At 40.9% G+C, this 24206-nt stretch overlaps 1 protein-coding gene across 1 annotated transcript in view; it reads left to right on the forward strand.

The window, feature by feature from the left end:
- Positions 1-24206, forward strand: part of MARCHF3 (membrane associated ring-CH-type finger 3) — a 64731-nt gene that overhangs the window by 30978 nt on the left and 9547 nt on the right. The window contains exons 2-4 of the mRNA XM_071580596.1: positions 11664-11776; positions 12456-12663; positions 14209-14413. Coding sequence (XP_071436697.1) covers positions 12485-12663; positions 14209-14413 — 384 coding nt within the window. The 5' untranslated portion in view covers positions 11664-11776; positions 12456-12484. The remainder of the gene's footprint in view (positions 1-11663; positions 11777-12455; positions 12664-14208; positions 14414-24206) is intronic.

A 24206-nucleotide genomic window follows, 5' to 3' on the forward strand; every position in this document is an offset into this window, starting at 1 on the left:
TCAGGAAATCATTCTGCTCCTGTAGCTGTGGTAAGAGATAAACTAGGAGTTAAAAGGAGGGAGAGTTGTGGAGAGATGTAACAAAAACACTGGGCATTCATTTGATGGAAAATTGAACAAATTTAAGTACAATTATGGCTTCTGAAAACAAGGCCCAGATGGTACAAGAAATGTAATTAACCTTTTTGCAATGCAGCAGTCTCAAAATGATGAGACAAAAATTGACTAAGATTCACAACTTTACCAAGATGTTCATACATAAACCAATCAATTTTTAAACTTCAGTATCAATGTTATTATATAATATTTAGGGAAAAGATATGAAGAGCCAGGAAAAGACACTCAAAAATGCACTAGTCAGCAACAAGGAAGTTAAAAGTGACGGAGATAGTCCAACATAAAACAAAAAAATGATTGATTCATACAACTTAGAGGGTGAAAAATGATCTTTCTAGCAATAGGGAAAAGCTATGAGACATGGTACCTAATGAGGAAATTTGTTTCAGTGTTTCCCTCTAACAAGGTGTAATTCCTGCCAGGCTGCTAAACCTTGGGATGCCATTAAACTGATAATGAAGTACCACACTGAAAATAGTCACTCTGCTTTTCTTGCCGGTTGCCAGAACCAGCAGAATCATCTGTATACTCAATTTATTTCTGAGTTTGAGGCATCTCATTGTGGAAGCCTCCTGGGAAGTGTCATCTTTTCTCTGTCACTCAGAGCAGAGTTCAGTGCTCATCCTGTACTTAATAAGCAGATAGAATTGGGACCTAGTCATTTGATCCTGTATGTTTGCACACTGTGCTTGGATTATCATTAAGTGTGCTTTAAAAGCTTAAGGCTGAGCATTAACTGAACCAAGGAAGGTGCTCTGCATAGAAAATGTGTGGTGTGCTTGTTTATTCTACTAAATAGTGTCTAGCTTTATGGAACTCCTTTGAAGCCAGACCCGCAAACTTTACATTTCAGGTAAAGCAATGCAGTAAGGCAAGTCTTGTCCTGCTTGGGAGCTACAGAATCTTTAATTGCTTGTTTTCTAAGAATTTATAATGGTTTAGAGGGTGAGGTAAGTTGGCAAAAGGCGTTGCTGAAGGCAAACAATTATTTTATCTTAGTTTTTGCTTCTGGCTGTTCACAACATCTCCAGAAACCCCAGAATTTTGCAGGCCTCTAGGTAAAACTCAGAGTTCTTTAGTTATTTTGCCCTTTGGCAACAATTAGCTTCACATAGATTTGTCTGAAACACAGCTATCATGCTCAGCCATGTTCTAGTGTTTCCACACTTCTGGGTGTTTTCTGTGCCATTAGTGATGCTTTATGATATGCAGAGTGGTACAAAAGTGTGAAAATGTCTTGGTGAGACATAGTGAATCTTTAATACGATTCTGCTTTGACAATGTGGTGGAGAAATATCACAATCATCATGTTTTCAGACCTAACAGGACTTGGCTCTGGTGTTTAGGGCAACCTTTGGGATCAGTCCAGGTTGGGGATGAGCAGAGTCCAGAGGAGACACCAAGATGATCAGAGGGATGGAGCAGCTTTCCTGTGAGGAAGGGCTGGGAGAGTTGGGATTGCTCAACTTGGAGAAGGGAAGGCTGTGGTATGACCTAATTGTGGTCTTTCAGGACCTGAAGGGACTACAAGAAAGTTGGAGAGAGACTATTTCCAAGAGCCTGGAGGGACAGGACAAGGGGCAATGGCTTCCCACTGGCAGAGGGTCGGGTTAGATGAGATATCAGGAAGAAATTCTTGGCTGTGAGGGTGGGGAGGCACATACTGCCCAGAGAGGCTGTGGCTGCCCCATCCCTGGAAGTGTCCAAGGCCAGGCTGGATGGGGCTTGGAGCGACCTGGAATAGTGGAAAGTGTCCCTGCCCATGGCAGGGAGGTTGGAACAAGGTGATCTTTAAGGTCCCTTCCAACACAAACCATTCTATCAGTGTGTGGGTCTATGATTCTTATGGAATTTGGCCAGTGCCTTCATCATGTTCATCCATGTAGGCATCACATCCAGACATGTAGGATGAATTCCAACACAGAGCATGCTGGTAGCAAAGGTAATGGCCCACTTCTGTAATACCACTCTCTGTTCCTAACTCCATTAGGCTTGACAGATGTGCTTCATCTCTGAGAAGGGAAAAGTTACCTTTCTAGGGATACAAGAACTTAAAAGAAATTCATATTCAGTGTATATTGACCATGGAACTGAATATTTGCTGTGCATTGATAAGCATTCTCTCTTTAGGTATGGGTATGTGTTTATTTTTAAAATGTGTTCTGACCAAAGTAAATAAATGATTTCATGATTGTAAACTGTAGTGTATTGCTCTGAAGTAGGAGCATGAAACCTGATCCAAGAGGCTTTAAAAGAGTTATTTCAAGGCCATTCATAATGAACAACTGCATATTTCTTATATTACTCTTTAGAATTGTGTGTTATGCAATTAAGAAAGAGATTTTGCTCAAGGATCTGAGACTTGCAAACACTGGGTGCAATTTCCTAGACTAGTAAGAACACTCTCAAAATCCCTGCAGCTGTAGAAAATATTAGATGATCACAACCAGCATTATCTTAGTGATAGGGGGCCAGAACTGGGCTACAATGGCTAGCTAGGAATTTCACCCTGCTGCTCATGTAGCCCCTGGAGAAACAGTTGGTGAAGGTATAAATTAGACAACAGTTACTGGACTTACTGCAAAGTTGTAATAGTCCTGTACCAAGCTCTTCATGGGTATGCAAGAAAATCTGCATCTCATGGTTGATTTCAGTGCAGAAGTCACAACACAGAGAGAGTAAAATCCCAACTGAGATCAGCACCCCCTCCATTTTTTTCTCCTAGTATTAAGGCTAACATCTAGATCACTCTTAATTCCTCTTATTTTTTTTGTTAGTATTTCCCTTGGATTTGGATAAGGAGAACAATGGTGTCCAATACAATTTTATCTATGCCACTTTGAATTGTATTTTTCATTCACTAGTGGAGCACTTTGGTAATTTTCTTGAAGATTACTGAAAATGAGTTGAATTTTGTATGCTTTATTTTGTAGCAATTACTTTTCATTTCCAGGTCTGCATGTCAGATCTGATTTGTTTCACCAATTCCAAGTTCATTTGACAACGACTAAAAGCATTCTTGGTGTGCTTGGTGCTAGGAAAGGAATGGGACTGTCCAGTCCTTGTAGCATATAGTTTTACATAACAAATCACATTTGCATGTAAAATTAGATAGTGTGGGGCATTACCACGGGTTTTAATTAACTCACAGTATTCCAATGTATTCATTGCGTCTGGACTTGAGTGCAAGTCCTGAAGTTTGATCAAAGATTGTCACCCCCTTGCCCCCGAATTCAAGTTTCAGAGGGAAATCTTTATGTAAACATTGTAGAAACCCATGGAGTTTACACTTTGCTCCTGTTGAGAGAAATACATTAATATGAGACAGAAAGAGTTTACCTTCCTGAGTGAGGGAAAATGCAGCAAGAGTAATTTTAGCTGCTTTTGTCCGAAGGGTGAAAAGAGAAAAGGGAAAGGAGTAGACCTGCATTTTTAGGCATTTTGCGTTTTAAAAGTTTTCTTCTTTTTTAAATAATATTTTTGGAAGTGTAGTTCTCTCATCTGTAAACATCAAAAGCTCAGCTAGTGCCAACTAAGAGACTACAAGACAATACAAAGTAAATTCTTTTTAGTGAAGGAAAAGGGCCTTGTTAGGTGGCACCTTCTGAAACACATGAGGTGATCACACAGTGTTAAAATAAGTGAAAGCATATATTTTCCATGTAAATATGTTTGTCTGGGACATGCTTTGCAAAGCATCACATACAAGCTAAATTTCATGGTTTTGAGGACTATCATCATCTGAATAGAACATTAGAAAGCTTGAATCCAGCCCATGGGGTTTTCAGTCTCGTAGAACTGCCAAATACAGTTTCAAGGGAAGGAGAGGTAGAAATCTGATTCTGCTTGATGCACTTGGGCTTCTATACAAAGTACCAGAAGATGCTTCTGCTAATGTAGGTACCTTGCAGAGAGCACTCCTGAAAGGTTTCACAGGGTGAGATACTTGGGATGCATCACACAGAAAGGAAAGTAGTGCTCTGTACAGGAAGAAAATGTTGACATTAAATTTCTATGCAGGGAAAGACTAAGTAAAAATGAATTAATATGAAGGTATCTGACCGATTTCAGGTTAAATTATGGTGCATGAAAACAGAGGTATTCAGGGTATGATAATAATCTTGATTTCTGTTTCAAAACTGAAATAATAAAAAGAAGTTGTATTCATTGAACTTCTAATGAAGTTTTTGTTATCAAATGCAAGACTGATGTAGCCAATATTGCCAAACTCTAGAATTATAATATAGAGCTATCAAAAAGAGAAGTGTTTTCAATTTTCTACTTATTTTAATTTGAAAGTGTGTTTAGTATCTTTTCTCACTTTCATACATTGAACTGTTTCTCCATCAATAGTGAGAAGTACAAATGTGAGAATTACAGTAAGACCATATTTGTGCACAGTATCGACTGCAAGAGCTCAAAAAATCAAATATAAGTGTGAAAATAATTGACTTAGCAACGATGAACAACAGAATTTTGTCAATTCAGTCAAGCTTTCTGTAGAAATAGTGGCTACATTTCTGCAAGTATCCATCATTAATAATTATAAACATTTTCCTTTTTGCTGACTCTTTTTGCCCTGCAGTTCTCAGACTTTCCTCCACCACCAGCCAGCGCTCCCTGTGTTTTCTGCTGTGCAAGCTCCTGTACAGACAAGGTGGTTGGTCACAGTCCCACTCAAAATCCATGCAGACTTGACCACTGTGAGTCAGGAAAAGCCACAGGCTAAAAACTGGTCCTGTTTGTTAAGGAATTAAGTTATACAAGGTATACAGAAACAAGAATTCATTACTAAACCCCAGGCATGATGTTAAGCAGTGTTTACACCACTTGCAGTTTAAGCAAGACATTTTTAGCTTGACCTTACCTGGTCAGGAGGAATCAATTGAATTCAGCTGATGTTTACCCATGTGAGTAGAAAATGAAGCAGAGTTAGAGATTTATTACATGGGATAGGGCTATAATTCATAGGATGTTAGCAGCCCTCCTTCCAGCTCTGCAGTGGAAATGGGGAGAGCTATTTTTGAATGTTCCCTCAGAATGTACTCATCAGAACTTGGTGGGTTTTAGAGATGAAGCCTGGCTTTAAGAGACTTGACATCAGATTCTTTGTTCTTTGGCCCTTGTTGGGAGCAAATTAAATCCTCATCTTGCAGGTTTCAGGCCAGGAGGTAAACATGCATATCTAGCATTTGGTTAAAAAATCTGCATGTCTCATCTGTGCAAAGTGACCTAATTTAGGAAAATGAAAGAGAATCTAGCACTTTCTAGTGCAAAAAACAAGCTTCTGGGCCTCTTAACTTGTAAGCTTTCAGTATATAATTAGATAATAATTAATTCACTGCATTTTGGTGCTTAAATGTGGAATCACTTGTGGTTATACCACATCGTGGGACAACAAAAGATATAAATAAATTACTTGGAAACTGTGATTCAGAACAATGCCAACACCACACCCCCTGGGGTCAGACCTTAGGAACCACAATGGTTTTGTGGATAGCCAGACTTCCAAGTTCGTACCCATTAATCAAAAAAATACAGAAAACCGCTATCCCAGTGGTTCAAAACATTCTGGTTCTGGTGTTAATGACCATTTTGCAGCCTTATACTTGGTATTGTAGTTAGAGATCCATTATGTGGGATAATAATTAGACATCTTTGGGTTTCTGCTGGTGGGGTAACTGGGCTGACTCAGGGTCAGCCCTGCTCTCCAGGTGCAGCCTGTGCCAGGCTGGCAGAAGGGAAAGGATCTGCCAGAGAAGGGCTTTATCTCATTGTCCCCCCAAACTGGCCATTCAATGGGGCCAGAATAAGCTGGAAGTTTGTGGCCAGGAGTAGGGAAAGAAGGCAGTGTGGGTCTGAAGTGGATGCACCAATGGAAAAAAGGGAATTTAAGAACATGTTAGAGTGAGGACCTTCCTCCAGTTGCAGGGCTTCTGCATGAGTGTGGTCTCCCAGAAAGAGGTGCTAGCAAGCCTTGCCCTCCAGCTTTCTCACCTAAGGAAGCCTACTAAAAAGGTTTTTCTCTAGTGGCAAGTAGAGTAGAGGAGGTTGTGGAAAGAAGATGGAAAATTCTTAATCATTTTGACTCCTCCACTCAAGATTGTCAGCAAAACTTGCTACATCATTCCTCACTGAGGATGTTCTGGAGCAGTGTCTGTTTAGTACCTCCTTGCTGAGCAACCTTTGTCACTCACTTCCCTAAGGCTTTGGGCACAGTGCACAGGATGTAACCCAGTGTTTGGAAGCCAACTTTTACAGAAACACTTGTGTATTCCCAAGATTATGCTTAGTAAGGGTGCAGTAAAGCCCATTAGGCTGTTTATTTATGCCTATGTTGGAAATGCTGATTTTCTGCAGGCCAGGTTGTTCCAGAGCATAGGGAAGCAGCTGGTCCCACTCAGGAACTAAAATCCATTGTCTTGCATTCCACCTCCCATGAAGAAAGACATTTCTGCTAGAGAAGACTAATACTAGAAAAGAAAATTTCTATGTTCCTAATACTTTTAAATAAACTATTATTACTATTTCCAGACAAGTTGTAAGCCATATTTGTGTCCTCTGTTTTTATTTGTTAATTCAAAACTAAATTTCCACAACCACAAGTACTTATGGTATGTTTTATCATGTGACATCTTTCATTTCAACAATGCAAAAAGGGAGAAAACTCTGAGCAAATGACCTAAGGTAGTGGCTGTGCAGACTTATAAAGCAATTTATTAAAGTCCACACTGCCAAAAATGTAGTTGATTGCTCTCATGGTAAAGTGGTTTAAGTTCAGTGCATAACAAAACCCCATTGATTTATGGGTTGGCAGTGAAGTTTTAAATGCATGGGCAGACTCTTAAGGACTATTCATGCTGAACTGCTTTGTGCCACTGCCTCAGACTAGCACTCAGTTCTTTGATGTGCTTGTTTATAAAATTGCACTTCACATGCAGTGTACTACCTGGTAGTTTTTAAAAGGCCCTGGAGCTCTCTGCAGTCAGACTAGCTGAACAGAAAATGCTACCTATAGCATGAAAAATTAGGAAAATATGGGCTGAAACAGAAAAAAATTGCTTAATATCAGCGAGGTTTGGTCTTGTGCTCCTTCCTCTTTGTTGAAATGCTTTAATGTGAAATACATTCTCCTCAGCTGGGGAACAATTACAACATTTTCCTCTTGCACCATTCTGTTGTCTCTGATTGCAGCTTGGGAGGTTGTGGTGGTGGTGGTGTAATTGTTGGAGCCTGAATGCTGTAGACCAGGTTCTATGGATCCTTAACACAGATGTTCTCCAACCTCTGTGCCCTGTCATTGTGCCCCAGAACTGCTGTGTCCTGGTGCTGCCTTTCTCACTGATGGCTCGGTGCCAGCGAGTGCTTTGCATCTCCATAACAAACAGGTTAAGCAGCACTTTGGATGTCTTGTATATACTAAGACACATGGGGTTGTCAGATACAGAAATTCATCTTCTAAAGTTGCAGAAAATAAATTCTTGCTTTGGACAACTTGCAGGTCTTTTGGTGCACGTCTTGTGAAGTGAAGATATTTTTGCTCGAAATTACTGCTCCGTTTTATTTTCTTTATTTTTTAACAAACAGGAGCAAGTGTACTCATTGCACTGATCCCTAGATCTACTAAGATGGCAGTAATTTTCCATTAGGAGTTCTGAGCTTAACTGGTATTCTTACTTCAAAGAACAGCCCTGGTGCACACACAGTATCATGAAAAAGACTGGACCTGAGTCCACAAAAAAAAGTACAAGTTATTAAGGAGTTGGAGGTCTTGAGGAGGCAAATGCAGAAGGGACAGGACATGAGTGCCAGAGGGACAGGAGCAGCAGGTTGGGATCCCAGGCCATGTCCAGGCATCTCCCATGGCACAAGGTTCATAAGTTGCAATTATTTCTAAGAAACTGAAAAGTCTGAAAAAATATGGATCTAAAAATTGTACAGTAAAGTGTGCAAAAGGGATTGGTTTGTACCTGCAAAGTCTGTTGGGCAGACTGAGACAGTTTGGGTCCACATAGGAGATGTGGCTCTATCAAGTCACACAATGAGGAGAACTAGTTTGCCATTTCTACTTGATAATAGATTATAATTTTAAGCACTGAAGTGTAGATAAAGTAGAAAAATATTCTTCTGGCACATAAAAGTGCATAAATAGGAAAGAAAAATACATCTGTGAAAGATGGTGGGGGGCAGAGTTTGTTGTTTTGTTGGGGTTTTTTGTTTGTTTGTTTTAAATAGTGCAGTATTTCCTGGGAAGACGTCTCCAGGTGGGATGGTAGTGGTTTTTCATGCATGTGTTTAAATCTTGAAACTGATTAATGAACTCTTGAGTTGCATTTCTTGAAACTAACAAGGCCACTTATGAGAATGTGGAATAACAAAGGTTAATGGATTTCCAAGTTTGAAATTATGGCTAGGCAAAGTGCAATATGTGCTATTCTTAGCAAAGATGCTGAAAAAAAAAAGAAAAGGGAGTTATTCACACATGATCTCTCCATGACTGTTTGTTTAACATTTGCAACCCACTGCTTGAAGTGTAAGAACATTTTTTTTCTCATGCAAATCTAAACCACTCACAGCTTCAGCAGAAAAGCAACACTGCTGTAAAAAGGTCTACTGTGATAACTCATCAGCATGGTAGTGCTTTATGGGTTTAAGAAATGAGGTGAATTCATGCATGGCAGGAAAGAGTGCAGCAAGAATTCCAGTTGTATTTCAATTGTGCAGATGGTTCTTCTTTAAATCCCATTTCAGAGCAGTAATGCTAGTTTTTAACATCTCATATTTGAGTGCAATTCAATTCGAATGGCAATGCCTTTCTCACTGGCATTTGTTGAGTCTCGTGGTTTCTTTTGATACAGAAGTTATAAACTGCTTAAATAGGAATGCAAGCGCTAGGAAGAAGATGTGATATAAAAACATTGCAGCACATAAAGAAATATCTGTTGAGCTCAGTAGTACCTTTAGCACTAATCAGCTGTTGATTAAGCCCAGAAATATCTTGTTTCTGAAACAAAGATTGTTGAAATTTGTTGACATTTTTTTTCTGGGGCTAATACACTTTTCCAAAATATCAGAGTTCGTTCACATGATGTCAAGACAAAACATACTTCCAGATATCTCTTAACAACTACTGAAACTCAAGAAAGAACTATGGACTTTGGGATTGTTTAAAAAACTAAGCAAGGGAGGAAAGGACAGCAACAGGCAAGATAGTCAGATGACACTGAATTTTAACACTAGAGGCAGCAGCGAGCAGATCAGGAGGGAAAAAATAGAGGGTAAGTTATCCCTAACATTTGCTAGAATACCATGCTATAAATTATTGTGTGACAAAGGATGTAATTTGCACTTAAGTCTTCTACATAATAACATAATAATATGTCCTCATATAATTTGCTTGAGCTTATTGTTTAGTTTCTGGGTTTTTTTTTTTCACACATGGCCCAAAGAAAATACTCGAATATCTTTGTTTACTCTGATACCCATAAACTCATATACATATATATACATGTATATGTATACATACACACACATATGTAGAACAAAAAAATATTCTTATCTTGGGATTTTTCAACTTGTGATTATTAAACAACCCTTAAATTGGGATTTTTAAAAATTGCTGATTGTCATATTTGCACAAGAAAATGAAGATAAAAATATTCCAAGAATGACACATCTATCAGTGATGTTGGAAGATAGAGGTGAAATTGGAGAGTCACCCTAAAAGACAAACTTTGACACCACCCAGTAGAAAATCTCATGTCATGGAGGTGAGAAGAGAGAGTCAGAGACTGGTACCAAAGGCAAAGCAGAAAAGGAAGAGCAGAGGAAAAATCTGATTTAAATATTACAGTAGTAGGGTACTCTTAGAATAGATTTTGGATAGAAAGAGATGTGCAAGAGGAGTGGGCGTAGTAACACAGAAAGAGGGAAAAAAGAGCTAATTACTAGATTTCTTCAAACATACATTCCTCTTGCCAAATTCAGCCACTTTTCTCTGAATTTTCTGGAATCTGAAATAAATGTTGATATTCTGCCTTCCCCAGTTTAATGTTGCAACTCTTTATAAAGACTACTTAAGCACATCTTCCTGCTCTTGTTCCTTATTTTCTCTCTCCTATTACAGTATTTTTTGACAGATTTCCACATCTTTTGGAAAATTTGGACATTTTGACAGGGTATAATAAATACATATGGGTAAATACTGACTTTGGAGTTTTGTTTTGTGGCTGTTAAGATTTACAATTTCTTAATGTCAGCTTTGACTTCAGATTTGCTTAGGATTTCTGTGCTTCTCAGTACAAACTGATCTTCATTATTTACCACAGGGTACAGTATTAAAGCACATATTATTTAATTCTGTAATTGTATTGGTATTCAGGCATGTGCACTGGTTTTGTGAAAATGGTTCTTCTGAAATCAGGAAAATACATTGTAACCTTCAAATTCTTTTTTAGAAAGAATGAGGTGGAAAGTATTAATGTGAATTTTCTCTGCCAAAGTGGGATATCAAATGCAGTTCAGCAAGCAGAAATGTGAGTTTACATTATTGCTGAGATACAGCTACATTATTTCTAATGTGCTTTAGAGCTTTGCATTTAGTTGCAACTTCTGATGCTTCAGCAAAGGCTCTAAACTCCTCAAGTGACTGATCGATGTGTTTGTAAAGCCCTGGATGGTCACTTTATATCAAATTATAAACCCACTGTTGTGCTTAATGAGGTCAGTGAAGCAAGCAGAAAAGAAATATATAACTGTCTAGCATGGGCCTGAAGAATGATGCATCTTAGGCTTTTTAAGTGTAATGAAGCAGCTACTCAGCTGGTGAATATTCTAAAACATTCTCAGCATGGATTTTAAAACTAAAATGTTGCTGAATATCATGGTCTCCTTGGAGAATCTGTGGCTTGTATTCTCCTTAAAAAGTCTGCATCTTTTATATGTTAATGGTTTCAAAATCAGCCATTTGCTTCATTTTCATTGTAAATGAAGCCCAGAGTCTCATTTCCTTCCCCATTCCCTGAACACTGTATCCCCATCAGCCATCTCAGTTCACTCTCTGGGGTATGTGTGGTCTGAAAATAGCTGAAATAATCCTGTAAAACAAACACTGTGCCAAGCACATTCCTATTTTAGATGCCTTTCTAAGAATATGAGTCCCTGTGTGAAAATTTGCATGGTACAACTGAACCAGCACCTACATCAGTCCTACGAAGCTTTACTGCCAAAATTTCCATTCAGGGAACTTCTGAAGGTTAGCACTGCCGTAACTCAAACCCAGTGAAGTCAAATTAAAGGTTTCTTTTAAGACCTCGAGAAACATCTCTGTTTAAAGGAGTTTATTAATGTTTAGTTTTTAAAGACTGTTCTCAGCTGCAGTGCTGGTACTACATAAGGAGCTGTGGTACTCGATGCAAAATGCCTTTTTTTGAGAGTTAAATGTTGTATAATGTGTGAATATCATAGTTGTAGCCTGCAAAGTTTGCATGTAACTGTAGCCAAGTGTCTCAAGGCCTGTTAGGAAGTTTTTTTCCTCCCTTTTGCAGAGGAATTAATCCAGCCTATACCCATGCTGACCTGAAGAGGAATCCTGCAGGCACACAGCCTGTGGAACCACGCAGCCTCGCCTCGCCCAGCCAGGAGCATCCATCCTACCAAGGTATCAGGAATTTTCATTCATTTACATTCCCGGGCTCCTTGTTACCAGCATAACCCCTTCCTTTCCAATTACCATGGTTGAAAGTGCCATATAAAACCCACTTTAAAGACCAAAGAAGAGAAGAAAGTCACAGACAAACTGTGATTTCTACCTCACCTTGTGGCATAAATTACTACTGCACAAAGGCAGTGACTAAGCAGGTCTGTGTGACTAAAGCCCTGTACAGGATTAATTGCCAGGTCCATGCTCTGCTGTGGGTTGGTGATAGAGGGCAGTAAGTAGCAGTGGAGTGTTTTCAAAGGGGATTTGAAGCCCATCAGCCATTTCCTCCTCCTATACATTACTTTCCCCACTGGCAGACTGTAGCAGCCTTTAAATTGAAAAGTGCACAAGGTGAAGATTGTATACTCCTCTGAAACATTTGGAGGGGGAGTGCCAAAAGGTTCAGTCTTTCCATTTATCACTCATGACCTTAGGAGTCTGCAGAGGAAAAGAAAGGCACTCAGAGCCCTGGCTTGCTGTGTCTGGGATGTACACAGTTTTTCTGTGTCACATCACATTTTAATTCCCCTCTATCTGCTGAACTGGCTTTGGAAGTCTGGGACAGGAAGCAAGGGATATTTCTGCCCACAAGGGTGGCAGACAGGGATTGATGTGTCACCACCTCCCTCCTGCCTAGATGGGGACCTGCTGCCCAGAGCCACAAGGATGAGCCGCTGCAGTCACCTGCCAGGAGTCCCACCGGAGTGCCCGACGGCTCCTGAGGGCAAAGTCCTGCCTGGTGGCAGCGGTGGCCCAGCCAGCAGCCGCCCACAGTATGTCATGCAGGTGTCATCCAAAGATGGGCAGCTGCTCTCCTCTGTCGTGCGGACACTCGCGACACAGAGGTACGTGGGGACAGCGGGATGGGATGGGCCCTTCCCTGCCTGGGGCTTGATGCATCTTCCCCAGCACCTGATGGAAAGATGTGTTTAAGATTAAACCTCACCACATGAAACTGGGACCCTTAACCTGGCATTGTGGCCAAAGATGTTGGTAAATATCAAACTCTGGGGTTTTTAGTATTCAAAGGTGAGTGTTACTTTATTCACACAGTTTCAAAACTTTTCACTATTCCTACATTTTAGCAAACAGAAATTAATGTTCATTGGCTATAAATGATGCAATTCTCATCATTAATTAATATTCTAAAGGTTATTGATTTCGTGCTTCTCAGGCTAATTAGCCCACATTTTCAGTCTTTTTACCATGTTTTTTTTTTCCCAGATAGTGTTTCAGTACAGTTGCTGAATTGTCTTTGTTAGTTTCTTCTTTATCTCACAATGTCCTTGTGGTTTGTCAATTCTGCATTCCTTGTGTCCAGGATATCTCTCTCCCAGGGTTTGTTCATTGAAGCCTATCAACATTGGTTTAGAGAAACCTAAAGTTTCAAAAATTTTCCCAAACGGTGTTCTCACAACAGCAGCTTATGAGAAACCTTGCTAAACTCTGGTTACAGTGAAAAATTACACTACTTAGAGTTAATTAAAACAATTAATTAGATAAGTTACTAGGAAAGTTAAATAATTTCCAACAGTATCATAATGATTATGCTACACAACATGGCACATTTTCTAAACCCTCCCCACGCCAGTGTGACATTTTGTCAGGGGTAGTGACAAAACCTTGATTTCTGAGATCACCTGAGTTTGTGTATGTGTTAGGGAGAGTTTCTCTTTCCAAAACCCAAGAGATTTACATTCTCAGCCTTGGCAGTCAGGGGGGCTGAATTGAAGCTGCAGTGAAAACACCCCATGTTTCAGCAGCTCTGGTGCTCCCAGACTGCTCCAACTTTCCTCCCACTGCACCCAAGCACCACTCAAGGACTGCCTTCCTCTTTCCTGACCCATTCCTCTGTAAAACAGAGCTTCTCAAGAATTAAAATTGGAGTCTTTAGGTTATCAGTGGCAAGGAGAGCACCCTCCCCCTTAGCACTCCACAGCAGGAGGGTGGGTGGTTTGAGGGAGGTGGTGCAGAAGAAAAGGCCAGAGGATCACCACCAGTATGAGAGACACCATCCTGTATATGAGGAGTGATGGCACATGTCATCACTAGCATGAGAGGTGCTGAGCTGAACCAGAATTAAAACTACCCTTATGCACTTGGTGATTTCTGGGAGTGGCTGCATCTGCTCTGTGAAAAGATGGAAAATATAACACCACAGAAGCACTTGGTTGTCTGTCTCTCACCTGCCACTTGGATGTTTTTCACTTTACGCTGTTTTTTCCCACCCCCTCCACAGAACAGTACCTGCAGCCCTTAGTGCAGCAGCTTGGAGCACTAGTTACAGAGTTAAGTACTCAAACTGCCAAGTATTTCCCACGCTGTTAATTCATGACATACACAGAACCTGGTGCACTGACCATCAGTTTTCTCTCCTCTTCCTCCAGCAGCCCCTTCACTGACCGGCCGATCTGCAGGATCTGCCATGAGGGCAGCAGTCAGGAAGCCCTGCTGTCCCCCTGTGAATGTACAGGGACCCTGGGGACCATTCACCGCAGCTGCCTGGAGCACTGGCTGTCCTCCTCCAACACCAGCTACTGTGAGCTCTGCCACTTCAAGTTTGCAGTGGAGCGCAAACCCAGGCCACTGGTGGAGGTCAGTGAGTGGGGCATGTCCCTGAAAGCTCAGCTTTACTGAGCAAGTCATGTTTGTTGCATACAGGCATTGCAAACCCTTTGCAGCCCCACTGAAGCCAAAGTGAGCTGTGATTGGGCTTGGCAAATTCGAGGGCAGGAGCTCTAGGGAAGGGTAGGAATGACACAACCTTCATTTTGAACTGAATCAAAACAAGTGAGAACAGGATTGGTGGGTTTGCTTCAGTGCAAACCTGAGTGAAAATCTGGGAAACAGTGTGCAGCAAATTCCTAGAATACCAGGCAGTTTGTCTGGGAATGGACAAGAATAACAGTTTCTGTGGAAAGAGAGACAAGTATCAGGACTCAGCATGTTAAATATAGGTCAGGAATTGTTTTTTCTTCCTTTTGAGAGAGAGGTAACTGACTTGAGAGCCTTAGAAACCCAGTTTCCATGTCAAGCCCACAGAAGGAATTGTTCTTGCATAATGTCTGGCATGCTCAGACATTTGTGAGTGACCTTTTGATCTCCCCTTGCCTATGTACCAGACTCAACAGTGAAGTGGGAGATTGTTTCTCCCTTATCAATGAAAATTCAGTTTTTGCCAACTATAGATGTTTTAGCACCTTCATGAAGTTTTACAGGCTTCAGGGGCTTTTTTGGACCTCAGAAAAAGGAAAAAAGAAAAAAGAAAAGAAACCAAGGTCACTGTCTCAGCACTCTTAATGATCTTTGTCCTCCCCTATACTAATTTGGAAAAAGAGAAAGTAAAAATTATGGTTTCTGTTGAAATTAAAAGTGAATTACAAGTAGTAACATTTCACCATATTAATGAAGAGCATCTTCCTGTACCAGTTGATGTCACAGGCACATACATGCTGTGCTTGGGTTCAGGACAACATGTCTTTCCTGTGCATTTTAATTGTGCTGTAAACTGTGACGAAACTGGTGGAAGGATTTGATGTTAGTGATGCCTGTAGATTGCGTACCCCTGTGAACACAGACACACTGCAGACAAGCTAATGGAGAAAGATATAGGGTTTTACTAGAAGGACCTTCCGCGATCAAACCCAAGGGGGTTTGACCCCAGGGTTGACCCTATGGTCAGGAAGTCACAGGGTTTTATACCCCTCATGGACATCCAATCAGATGTTCTCATTTCTCTCTAATGCCCACCCAAAAGTCCTGCCAATCTGTCCCCTTCATAATGGGGGGGGCAGTTGAGCCTTCTTCTGTTGTTTGTCTTCTGTTATCTTGCAGGTGTCTGCTGCAAAACAGCTCGGCCTTGACTAGGCCTGCTAGCTGGTGGGAAAGGCACTTTAATATTCAGACTTAAGATCAGGGCAACTCAGCAAAGACTTTATGATTCTAAAACCTTTCTAAAATTGCATTAAATCACATTCTTAGGCACCATTTGATACATCTTTGGTGCTTCTTGCAGGACCTTAGCCTCTGAAGGGAAGCTGGTCCCAGTTTGAGAAATGCTGCTGTTGAGTGTTCTCAGGCTGTCAGCAACTAAGCAGCAAAATCTTTTATGACTGAGCATTCTCCAGTTTAAATGGCAACATCTTTTGGACAGCTGCTCTGAGCCTGTGCCAGGGAGTTCTTGGTTGCAGCGGTGGCCCAAGGGTGATTTCACCCCAAATGTGCCTTCTGAGAAGAAAGACAAATGATGCTGAGGCAGTGCAAAGTAATTTTACAGCAAAGTTTGATTTCAGAGCTCAGCTTCTCCAAACTATGTCCTTGTGACAGCTCCTTGAGAGTCTTGTGCTGCACAGATTGGACGTGACACTGGGCAGAACTGATGAGAGTTGAAAGCAAAGGTAACCCTGTCTGGGCTGGGGAATCCTGGTTTCTTGATTGCTCCCTGATGAAGTGAGACTTCATTTTGGCCAGAGCAGTAATAAAAAGTAGCAGTGACAACAATGATAATGATGGTGATAATGATGGTACTAATTATAAAGCTGCCTTTTGTTTCACAGAGGAGGAAAAAAGAGAACCATCTGCAAGAACATTTCTAAAATAGTTAAACAATTTTATCTTTACTACCTAATATTTTCTGGTTTCTCAGCTACTTACACCCACAGTATTTTAGTGCAGTAATCAAGAACTGTGTGCAATTGCAGGAAAGATCATAAAAACCCACAGTTCTTTGTGATCTTATAAAAGGATTATGTTTTCATTGTAGAAATGAATTGAAGATGTATTTTTAAATTTGAGACCAGCAGAGAGACAAAGATTAACTGAGTAGTATGCAAGAGGACAAACTAAAAAGAAACATAATAAAACTTCTTGATTTCTGCTAGTGCAATTGCAATTTGTCCTGCAAGTTTATACTTATTTAATACATGGTGCTTTGAAATGCAAAGACCTCCCTGTATAAATAATTACAGCAAATATGAAAGATCCCAAAGCATGACTTAAGCAAGATGCAAGTAGTCAAATTCCCTCATCTTATGTGTCCTAAAAGCACTTTCCTCTCTGTCTGTCTGTCTGTCTGTCTGTGTTACCTAGAGTATGAGGTCATGAAGTGAGGTTTATCAAGTATAGCAGGACCATCCCTCACAAAAACCTGCTGTAATGTTTGGACAAGTGACAAACCTAAGTAGCCACCTGCTTTTAACACCATCATGTGTGTATGATTGACGTGAGGTGTCAAAGTTCTCATTTAGTGAGATAATTTTTTTCGAAAGGTTCCCGTGAACTAGACAATGGAAATGGTAAATAGTTCTCCTTTCACTGGAGGTTTCACTAATGCAAATTAGGAGGTCAAGAGTAACTGTTGTACTCATAAAGTGATTTGCACAGCATAGGCTATAGAAGATCATTCAGTAACTCCCTCTCTCAAGTAGAGAATACAACTATACGTCCCATTCAGAGGTCAGTGACAGGGAGTATAAAAATGCTTGAAGCAATCAGTCATCATATTGATCTTTTCTCCTAGAGACCTTACATCAGGAAAAAAAAAGCAAGATATTTCTGACTATTCAAAGAAAAATTCTCTTTCTTAAAGAGGACCAAAAAAAAAAAAGACATACTGTTATTTTCTTCCCATCACTTCACTGTACTGATCACTACTGATCACTGCTTCTTAGTGGCTTAGCCATGGGTGTGGATGAAATTTGTTTCAGCAGAAACAGGAAAATTGAGATACTTCACTTGTTTATCTAGAAATGTCATATCTGTTGTTAGTGCTCAGGAGAGGCTGTGGCAGCAGTGAGCTTGAAATGAAGTATACAGTAAGAGTACATCCTTATCGAAGCAGCAAAGGATTTCTTGCTGCATGTCATGATTTGATGAGAACAGACCAGTGAATACACAGCATTTGTCCCTGCTGCCCCTCACCACATTTCTAGTTTTCCACTAGTTCATTATTAAGTAAAAGCAAGAGCTCCATAAAATTTTGTGGTAAGATGTCTTTTTGTTCTCTTTTACACAGTTCATGCTAAGGATATAAGCCCATGCACTCAACAGGAGATCTTTAGCTCTGATGCAAGTGACGTATTTACAGCTATATCCTACCTCCTGCATAGGATGCAAAAATGCAGGAACATCACTTCTGCTTTCTCTTCCCAGCTTATGTCATGCACAACAGCCTCCTTTTTCCTGGATTTTCTTTGCAAAGAAAAGCAAAGGAAAAACAACATTCATTTTGACTTCCATTTCCTTTTCCATACTTCATGACTTTCTTCATCATAAGCTTCTCTCTGTCCAACTCTGTACTTCTCAAGGTAAGTATTTGCCCTAGGACGTGTATATTTTTTGTCTGGGGGAAAAACTTATCCCAAGAAATGTAAAATCCCATGAATTTTTGATGTCCAAAATCCAAAAAGAGAGGCAGGAAATGGTAGTACAGTCTGTCAGGCAGAACTGTTTTCCCAACGCTGGATTCACAGAACTTCTTGTCCACTTCTTTTTTTTATCTCAGATTATTATCCAGAGAAGAACTGTGTTTCCAAACCATGAATCAAGCACTATGGTGGTGACTAACTCACCCAGCATTCAAGGAAGGTGATTTGCTTGTTGCCAGCCACTATTTATGTCTTTTGCCTCCTGCTGCAAGTCACAAGAGTTCTGTGACTTGTCCTTTGGCAACTCAAAGCAGCATGCATTTAAACTGCCTTGGTTTTGGGCTAAGCTGTCTGGGAACTGCTGTGCTCCCTCCAGCTGACCCTTTTTCTGGTAGGACTTCTGAGAGCCTGGGCTGATGATCCTTGTCATTGAGACCTGGAACTTCCTTATTTCCCAGTCACTTGTGAACCTGTTCCACTGCAGCAGCACTGGAGAGACCGGGATATGTTGTGGTAAAGGAGGAAGAGATGGACTGTGATCCCCAAGGAGGTTTTTTTGGTATTGAGGATCACTGAGCCCTTCAGCTCATCTCCTTTCTGGAAGGTACCTGTCAAGCTTTGCCATGGAAAATTGAAACATCAATTCCAATTCCTCCTAATCTACTGGAGCTTTCTGTAGTATCTTTGGAGCTGCCGTTTGGAATCATGTTTTTGCTACACTACATTTTTCTATTTCAGCCCTTGGCAGGCACCAGCAGAGCAAGTCTAACCATTTCACTTAATTTCACAGCTCCTTCTTCAGATAAGGAGATTGTTTGGATATATCCACAGCCCTACAGTCAGGATCTATTTGTCAGGAATCCAAGAGACATTGTCCATGTACACATTACCAGTACATGCACAGGGCTCACAATACTGCAAAATTCAACTTAAGAAATGCAGTCAAGGTCTGAGTCCACTTCTTCTATTCTGTGCTGGATGTGCATCATCCCTGTACAGTGTGGTGCAAACTACAGGTGTGTGGGACTTGTGCTTGGACACTTGGATATCTCATTATCAGTGTGCCTAAGGGTGATATATCTCCAGGCAAAAAGCAGCTGCTGCTGAGTAGCTCTACTTCTCTCTCCCAGGTCCTGGTTCCCCCAGTACTAGTGAGATCCTGGATGTGTTTGTCACAGAGGTCCCAGGCTGAAGCATCAGAAACTCTAGACACCAAAGAAAAGAGAAACCTATAATATGGTAGTTGATATGCACAGACCTGATGTTCCTTGTGTGAAGCCTGGAAGGATCTCAAAACCAGCAGAGTGAAATCAAACTGCAGTAATTTCAGTTAGTGACTTTTATAGACTTTCCAGTTTTATATAAAACTCTTTAAAGCAGAAACAAATCCACTTTAGAAATGTGTGACATTATTCATGTAGCTGCTTTTGCTATGTTTCAGCATAGAGATAAGGCAATCTTTATGAAAGTATTATGTGTCTCTTCATGTCAATTTCCATATTGCATCTATGTTGCTTCCACTTTGCTTAGTACAGTAACAGACAAAAAAACTTGGCAGTATAAATCTATTCATGTGCAATAAAATGTTAGAAAACAGCCTACATAAAAATTGTAAAAGAATATTACGTGACCATATAGGTGAGGCTTGTATTTCTTGTAACTTACTTGCATGTTTTAAACCAACAAGGATTTGGTATCTGTTGCAAACAAATGGAAAGCACATACATAGCATTATAAAACTCATAAGCAAAACTGCATGACTAGGATAAAAAAAAGTCAAAATAATCATCACAGTATTGGGCAGAAATTAACTTCATGTTTTCCCAATTTGCTGCTGGCTATAGAACCCATGTTTGTAAAGAAAATGAAATTAAAAATATCTAGAACCTACATCTATAAATTAAGTAGTTAAGATGAACTTACATTATAATTTAAAACTTCCAGCAGCCTTTCACTGAAATATGAATTTACTTCTTGTGTAAGACTTTGAGGCCGGCACTTTTTATCTGTTGGGAATCTTTTTATTTACTTTTCCTCTCCACTGCTCATTGAAGCAAGTCACTAGCATTAAATTACTCTAATGAAGAGACACCAGATTTGCTGCTTGTAGATTTTAAGATCATGCATAAAGACAGAAGGAAAGTAAATGGTTACTCAGCATAGCCAGCAACAAAGAGAACTTTCATAAATCAAAATCTGAAGTATGTCCATCCTCCTTTCTTTCTTGACTGAAAAAGGGCAAATTAAAAGAGAAAAATGGTGGAGATATTTTTGTACCTTGCTGTCTCCAGCTGTGAAACTAATCCCTCTGAGACCCAGTCATGTAGGGAGGATTTGAAGCAGCCATGTAGATTTTAAGTAGAAGTATGTTGGAGTTAAAGAAAAAATTATAAACTGTCCAACACATATAGTTTTGAACCCATATATTCTTTAAGATGTACTTTTTTGATTTATTCATTCCTAATGGGGAAAAATCCAGAGATTAAAACAGACTGTTTTCTCTCTTTTAAGGAGAAATTAAATAGCTGTTGTATGTTCCTTACAACAAAGATTTGCTGGAACACTTGACTTTTCTCAAGCACAAAGTTGTCTGGTAGTACTGACAAGAAGAATGCAACCCACTGCCTTCCACCCCCCAAAAAAACCCAAGCTAAAAGTTGTCACTGAACAGTCTGTGCTTTCAAATCATCACACCTGTAACTGCTCATTCCTAAATTTAAAGTGATGAAGGGAAAAAAACTTCAAGGAAAATTCCCAGGATAAAGTAACTGGGCAATCAGAGGTGCGACTCTGTAAGGATGAGCAAAGGGAGGGAAGATGCTGAGGATTTCCAAAGATACAGCCATTTTTGTTTTAGACAATTGTTTTGGTGACTTTTCTTTGAATGAGTGGTTATAATTGATAAAAGTGGATAGTATTAAAACAGAACAGCAGTAAGCCAGACTAATGTTAAAAGAATCTAGTGTTGTGTAATTGAACCTGTAAGAAATTTCATAGATATTTACAGCATAAATTAGCAAGCTTTCCTATTTATTGTCACTATCAGGGAATTACTGATCCTTTTTTAGACATTGAAGAGGTCTAATCCAGAAACACCTACTGGACAGTATATTATTTCTGCTTTGTGGGACTTTGTGTATATATATTTGTATTTAGAATGGTTTGGTTTGGCAGGGACCTTAAAGAACATCCAGTTCCATCCCCTGTCATGGCAAGTAACACCTTCCACCAGCCGAGGTCACTCAGAGCTCCATCCAACCTGGCCTTGGACACTTTCAGGGATGGGGCAGCCACAGCTTTTCTGGGCAACCTGTGCCAGGGACTCACTACCCTCACAGCCAAGAATTTCTTCCTGATATATAATTTAAACCTACTCTGTTTCAGTTTGAATCCATCCCCCCTTGTCCTGTCACTCCAGGCCCTTGTAAATCATAGAATAGAATCAGAATCATAGAATGGATTGGGTTGGAAAAGACCTCCAAGATCATCAAGTCCAGCCCTTGGTCCAACTCCAGTCCCTTTACCAGATCATGGCACTCAGTGCCACGGCCAATCTCCATTTAAAAACCTCCAGGGATGGGGAATCCACCCCCTCTCCGGGCAGCCCATTCCAATGCCTGAGCACTCTCTCTGCAAAGAATTTTTTTCTGCTCTCCAACTTCAATTTCCCCTGGCAGAGCTTGAGCCCATCGTGCCCCCTTGTCCTATTGCTGAGTGCCTGGGAGAAGAGACCAACCCCCACCTGGCCAGAACTTCCCTTCAGGCAGTTCCAGACAGTGCTGAGGTCACCTCTGAGCCTCCTCTTCTCCAGGCTAAACACCCCCAGCTCCCTCAGCCTCTCCCCACAGCACTTGTGCTCCAGTCCCTTCTCCAGCCTCGTTGCTCTTCTCTGACCCCATTCCAGCCCCTCAATCTCTTTCCTGAACTGAGGGGCCCAGAACTGAACACAACACTCAAGGTGTGGCCTCCCCAAGGCAGAGTCCAGGGGAAGGGTCACGGCCCTGGGCCTGCTGGCCACGCTAGTTTGGATCCAGGCCAGGATCCCATTGGCCTTCTTGGCCACCTGGGCACACTCTTGGCTCCTGTTGAGCTTCCTGTCCCTCAGTCCCCCCAGGTCCCTTTCTGCCTGGCTGCTCTCCAGCCACTTTGTGCCCAGCCTGGAGCGCTGCAGGGGGTTGTTGTGGCCAAAGTGCAGGACCTGCACTTGGCCTTATTGAACTTCATCCCATTGGAATCAGCCCATCTCTCAAGTCTATCCAGATCCCTCTGCAGAGCCCTCCTGCCTTCCAGCAGGTCGACACTCCTTCCCAACTTGGTGTCATCAGCAAATTTGCTGATGATGGACTCAATCCCCTCATCTAAATCATCAATAAAGATGTTAAACAGGACTGGACCCAACACAGCCCCCTGGGGAACACCACTGGTGACCACTGGACACAGCCCTGTTCACCAGCACACTCTGGGCACGTCCCTCCAGCCAACTCCTGATCCAGCAGCCAGTACACTTGTCCAAGCCGTGGGCTACCAGCTTTTCCAGGAGTATATTATGGCAGACCCCATGGTCAGTCCCAATGTTTCTTGTAGCCCCTTCAGGTCCTGGAAGGTCACAATCAGGTCACCCCAAACCTTCCCTTCTCCAGGTTAAGCAAGCCCAACTCTCAGCCTTTCCTCCCAGCAGAGCTGCTCCAGCCCTCTGGTCACCTTGGTGCTTCCTCTGGACTCAATCCAGCAGCTCCATGTCCTTCCTATGCTGGGCTCCCAGAGCTGAAGACCAAGTTCAATTCTAGCTTCTCCTTGGCCTTTCTCACCCCAACCCTACTCAACCTCATAGAGAGCTCCATCTCTATGCTCTTCTTCCCAGGTCACCTGTTGTATCTTCAGGTGTCTGTGCATTTGCCTCTTTCCATTTAGTTTGATGCAGCCCTGCTAATCTCTTGCCTTCATTGCCCTATTTCTTTCTCCTCTTTTTCAGCTGGCAAACCACCCAGGGTCTATATATTGCAAATAGAACTGTGGTGTGATAACAACAGCCTGCAATACTCTCCTTATCCTTTAGGTACCAACCCTAGGTGCTACCTCTCTGCTCTGTGGCTTACTCTTTTCAGAAAACAAACATAAAACAATGTAAAGGTGTGTTGTTACCATCCTTACAATGAAAAATGGTTTTTTTCCACTTCCAAAACCATGCAAATGTAGCAAAATTCATTTACAATTTCAAAAGCAAGCATTGGCTCATTCAGACATCCACAATTAAAATATTTCCTGGACTTTGAGTTAAAATAGGTGTTAAACTTAAACACAAGTAGACTCATGTACAAGGAGGCATATTATTATTATAATTTATTATTATTACTGTTACTGTTGTCATTATTATTTTTATTGTTGCTGTTGTTATTATTGTTACTATTTTTGCATAGTAGAGTTACAAAGCTCAAATAGTTTATCTTCTAGATATCAAATACACAGGCCTCTGTCTCTGGCACAAAAGGAGCATCTCTGTGAGCTGCCATCATGGCCTTTCTAAAAGCATCTGCTAAATACAATAATGTTGTGCCAGTAACTGAACATTTGATCCAAGCTGAAAACACAAAACCTGAAATATAAATATTTTTTCAACTGAAAAGGAACCGTCAAATGTTTGTTTTCCTTGGCAAAGTGCTAACCTTGGGAAGTTTCAAGTCACCAAAAATGCTTCATTGCACTGAAAACAAGCATGCATACCATTCTAGTCTGGGGGACTTTATTTGGATTTACATGTAGTTAAGACAGTTTTAGCAAGATTTCACTGAAAAATGTTGAAACAAATTTTTCAAGGAAGAGAAAGTATCAGAACAAAACTGTTCAGATGGGGTTTGGGGGAGTGGGAGTTGGAGAGGGGCAATAAATGGTCATCCTGGTCTTTAAAAATGTTCTTCATTCAAAACATTCTAAAAAAACCAGGAAATATCAGTCTTTCTGTGCTTAAAGCCCAGGGCCAAATGCTCCTGTTGATCTCTGCTGGCATGAAAACAGAAGGGCCAGTA

The sequence above is a fragment of the Pithys albifrons genome, chromosome Z (assembly GCF_047495875.1).
Source record: "Pithys albifrons albifrons isolate INPA30051 chromosome Z, PitAlb_v1, whole genome shotgun sequence".
Classification (NCBI taxonomy): domain Eukaryota; kingdom Metazoa; phylum Chordata; class Aves; order Passeriformes; family Thamnophilidae; genus Pithys; species Pithys albifrons.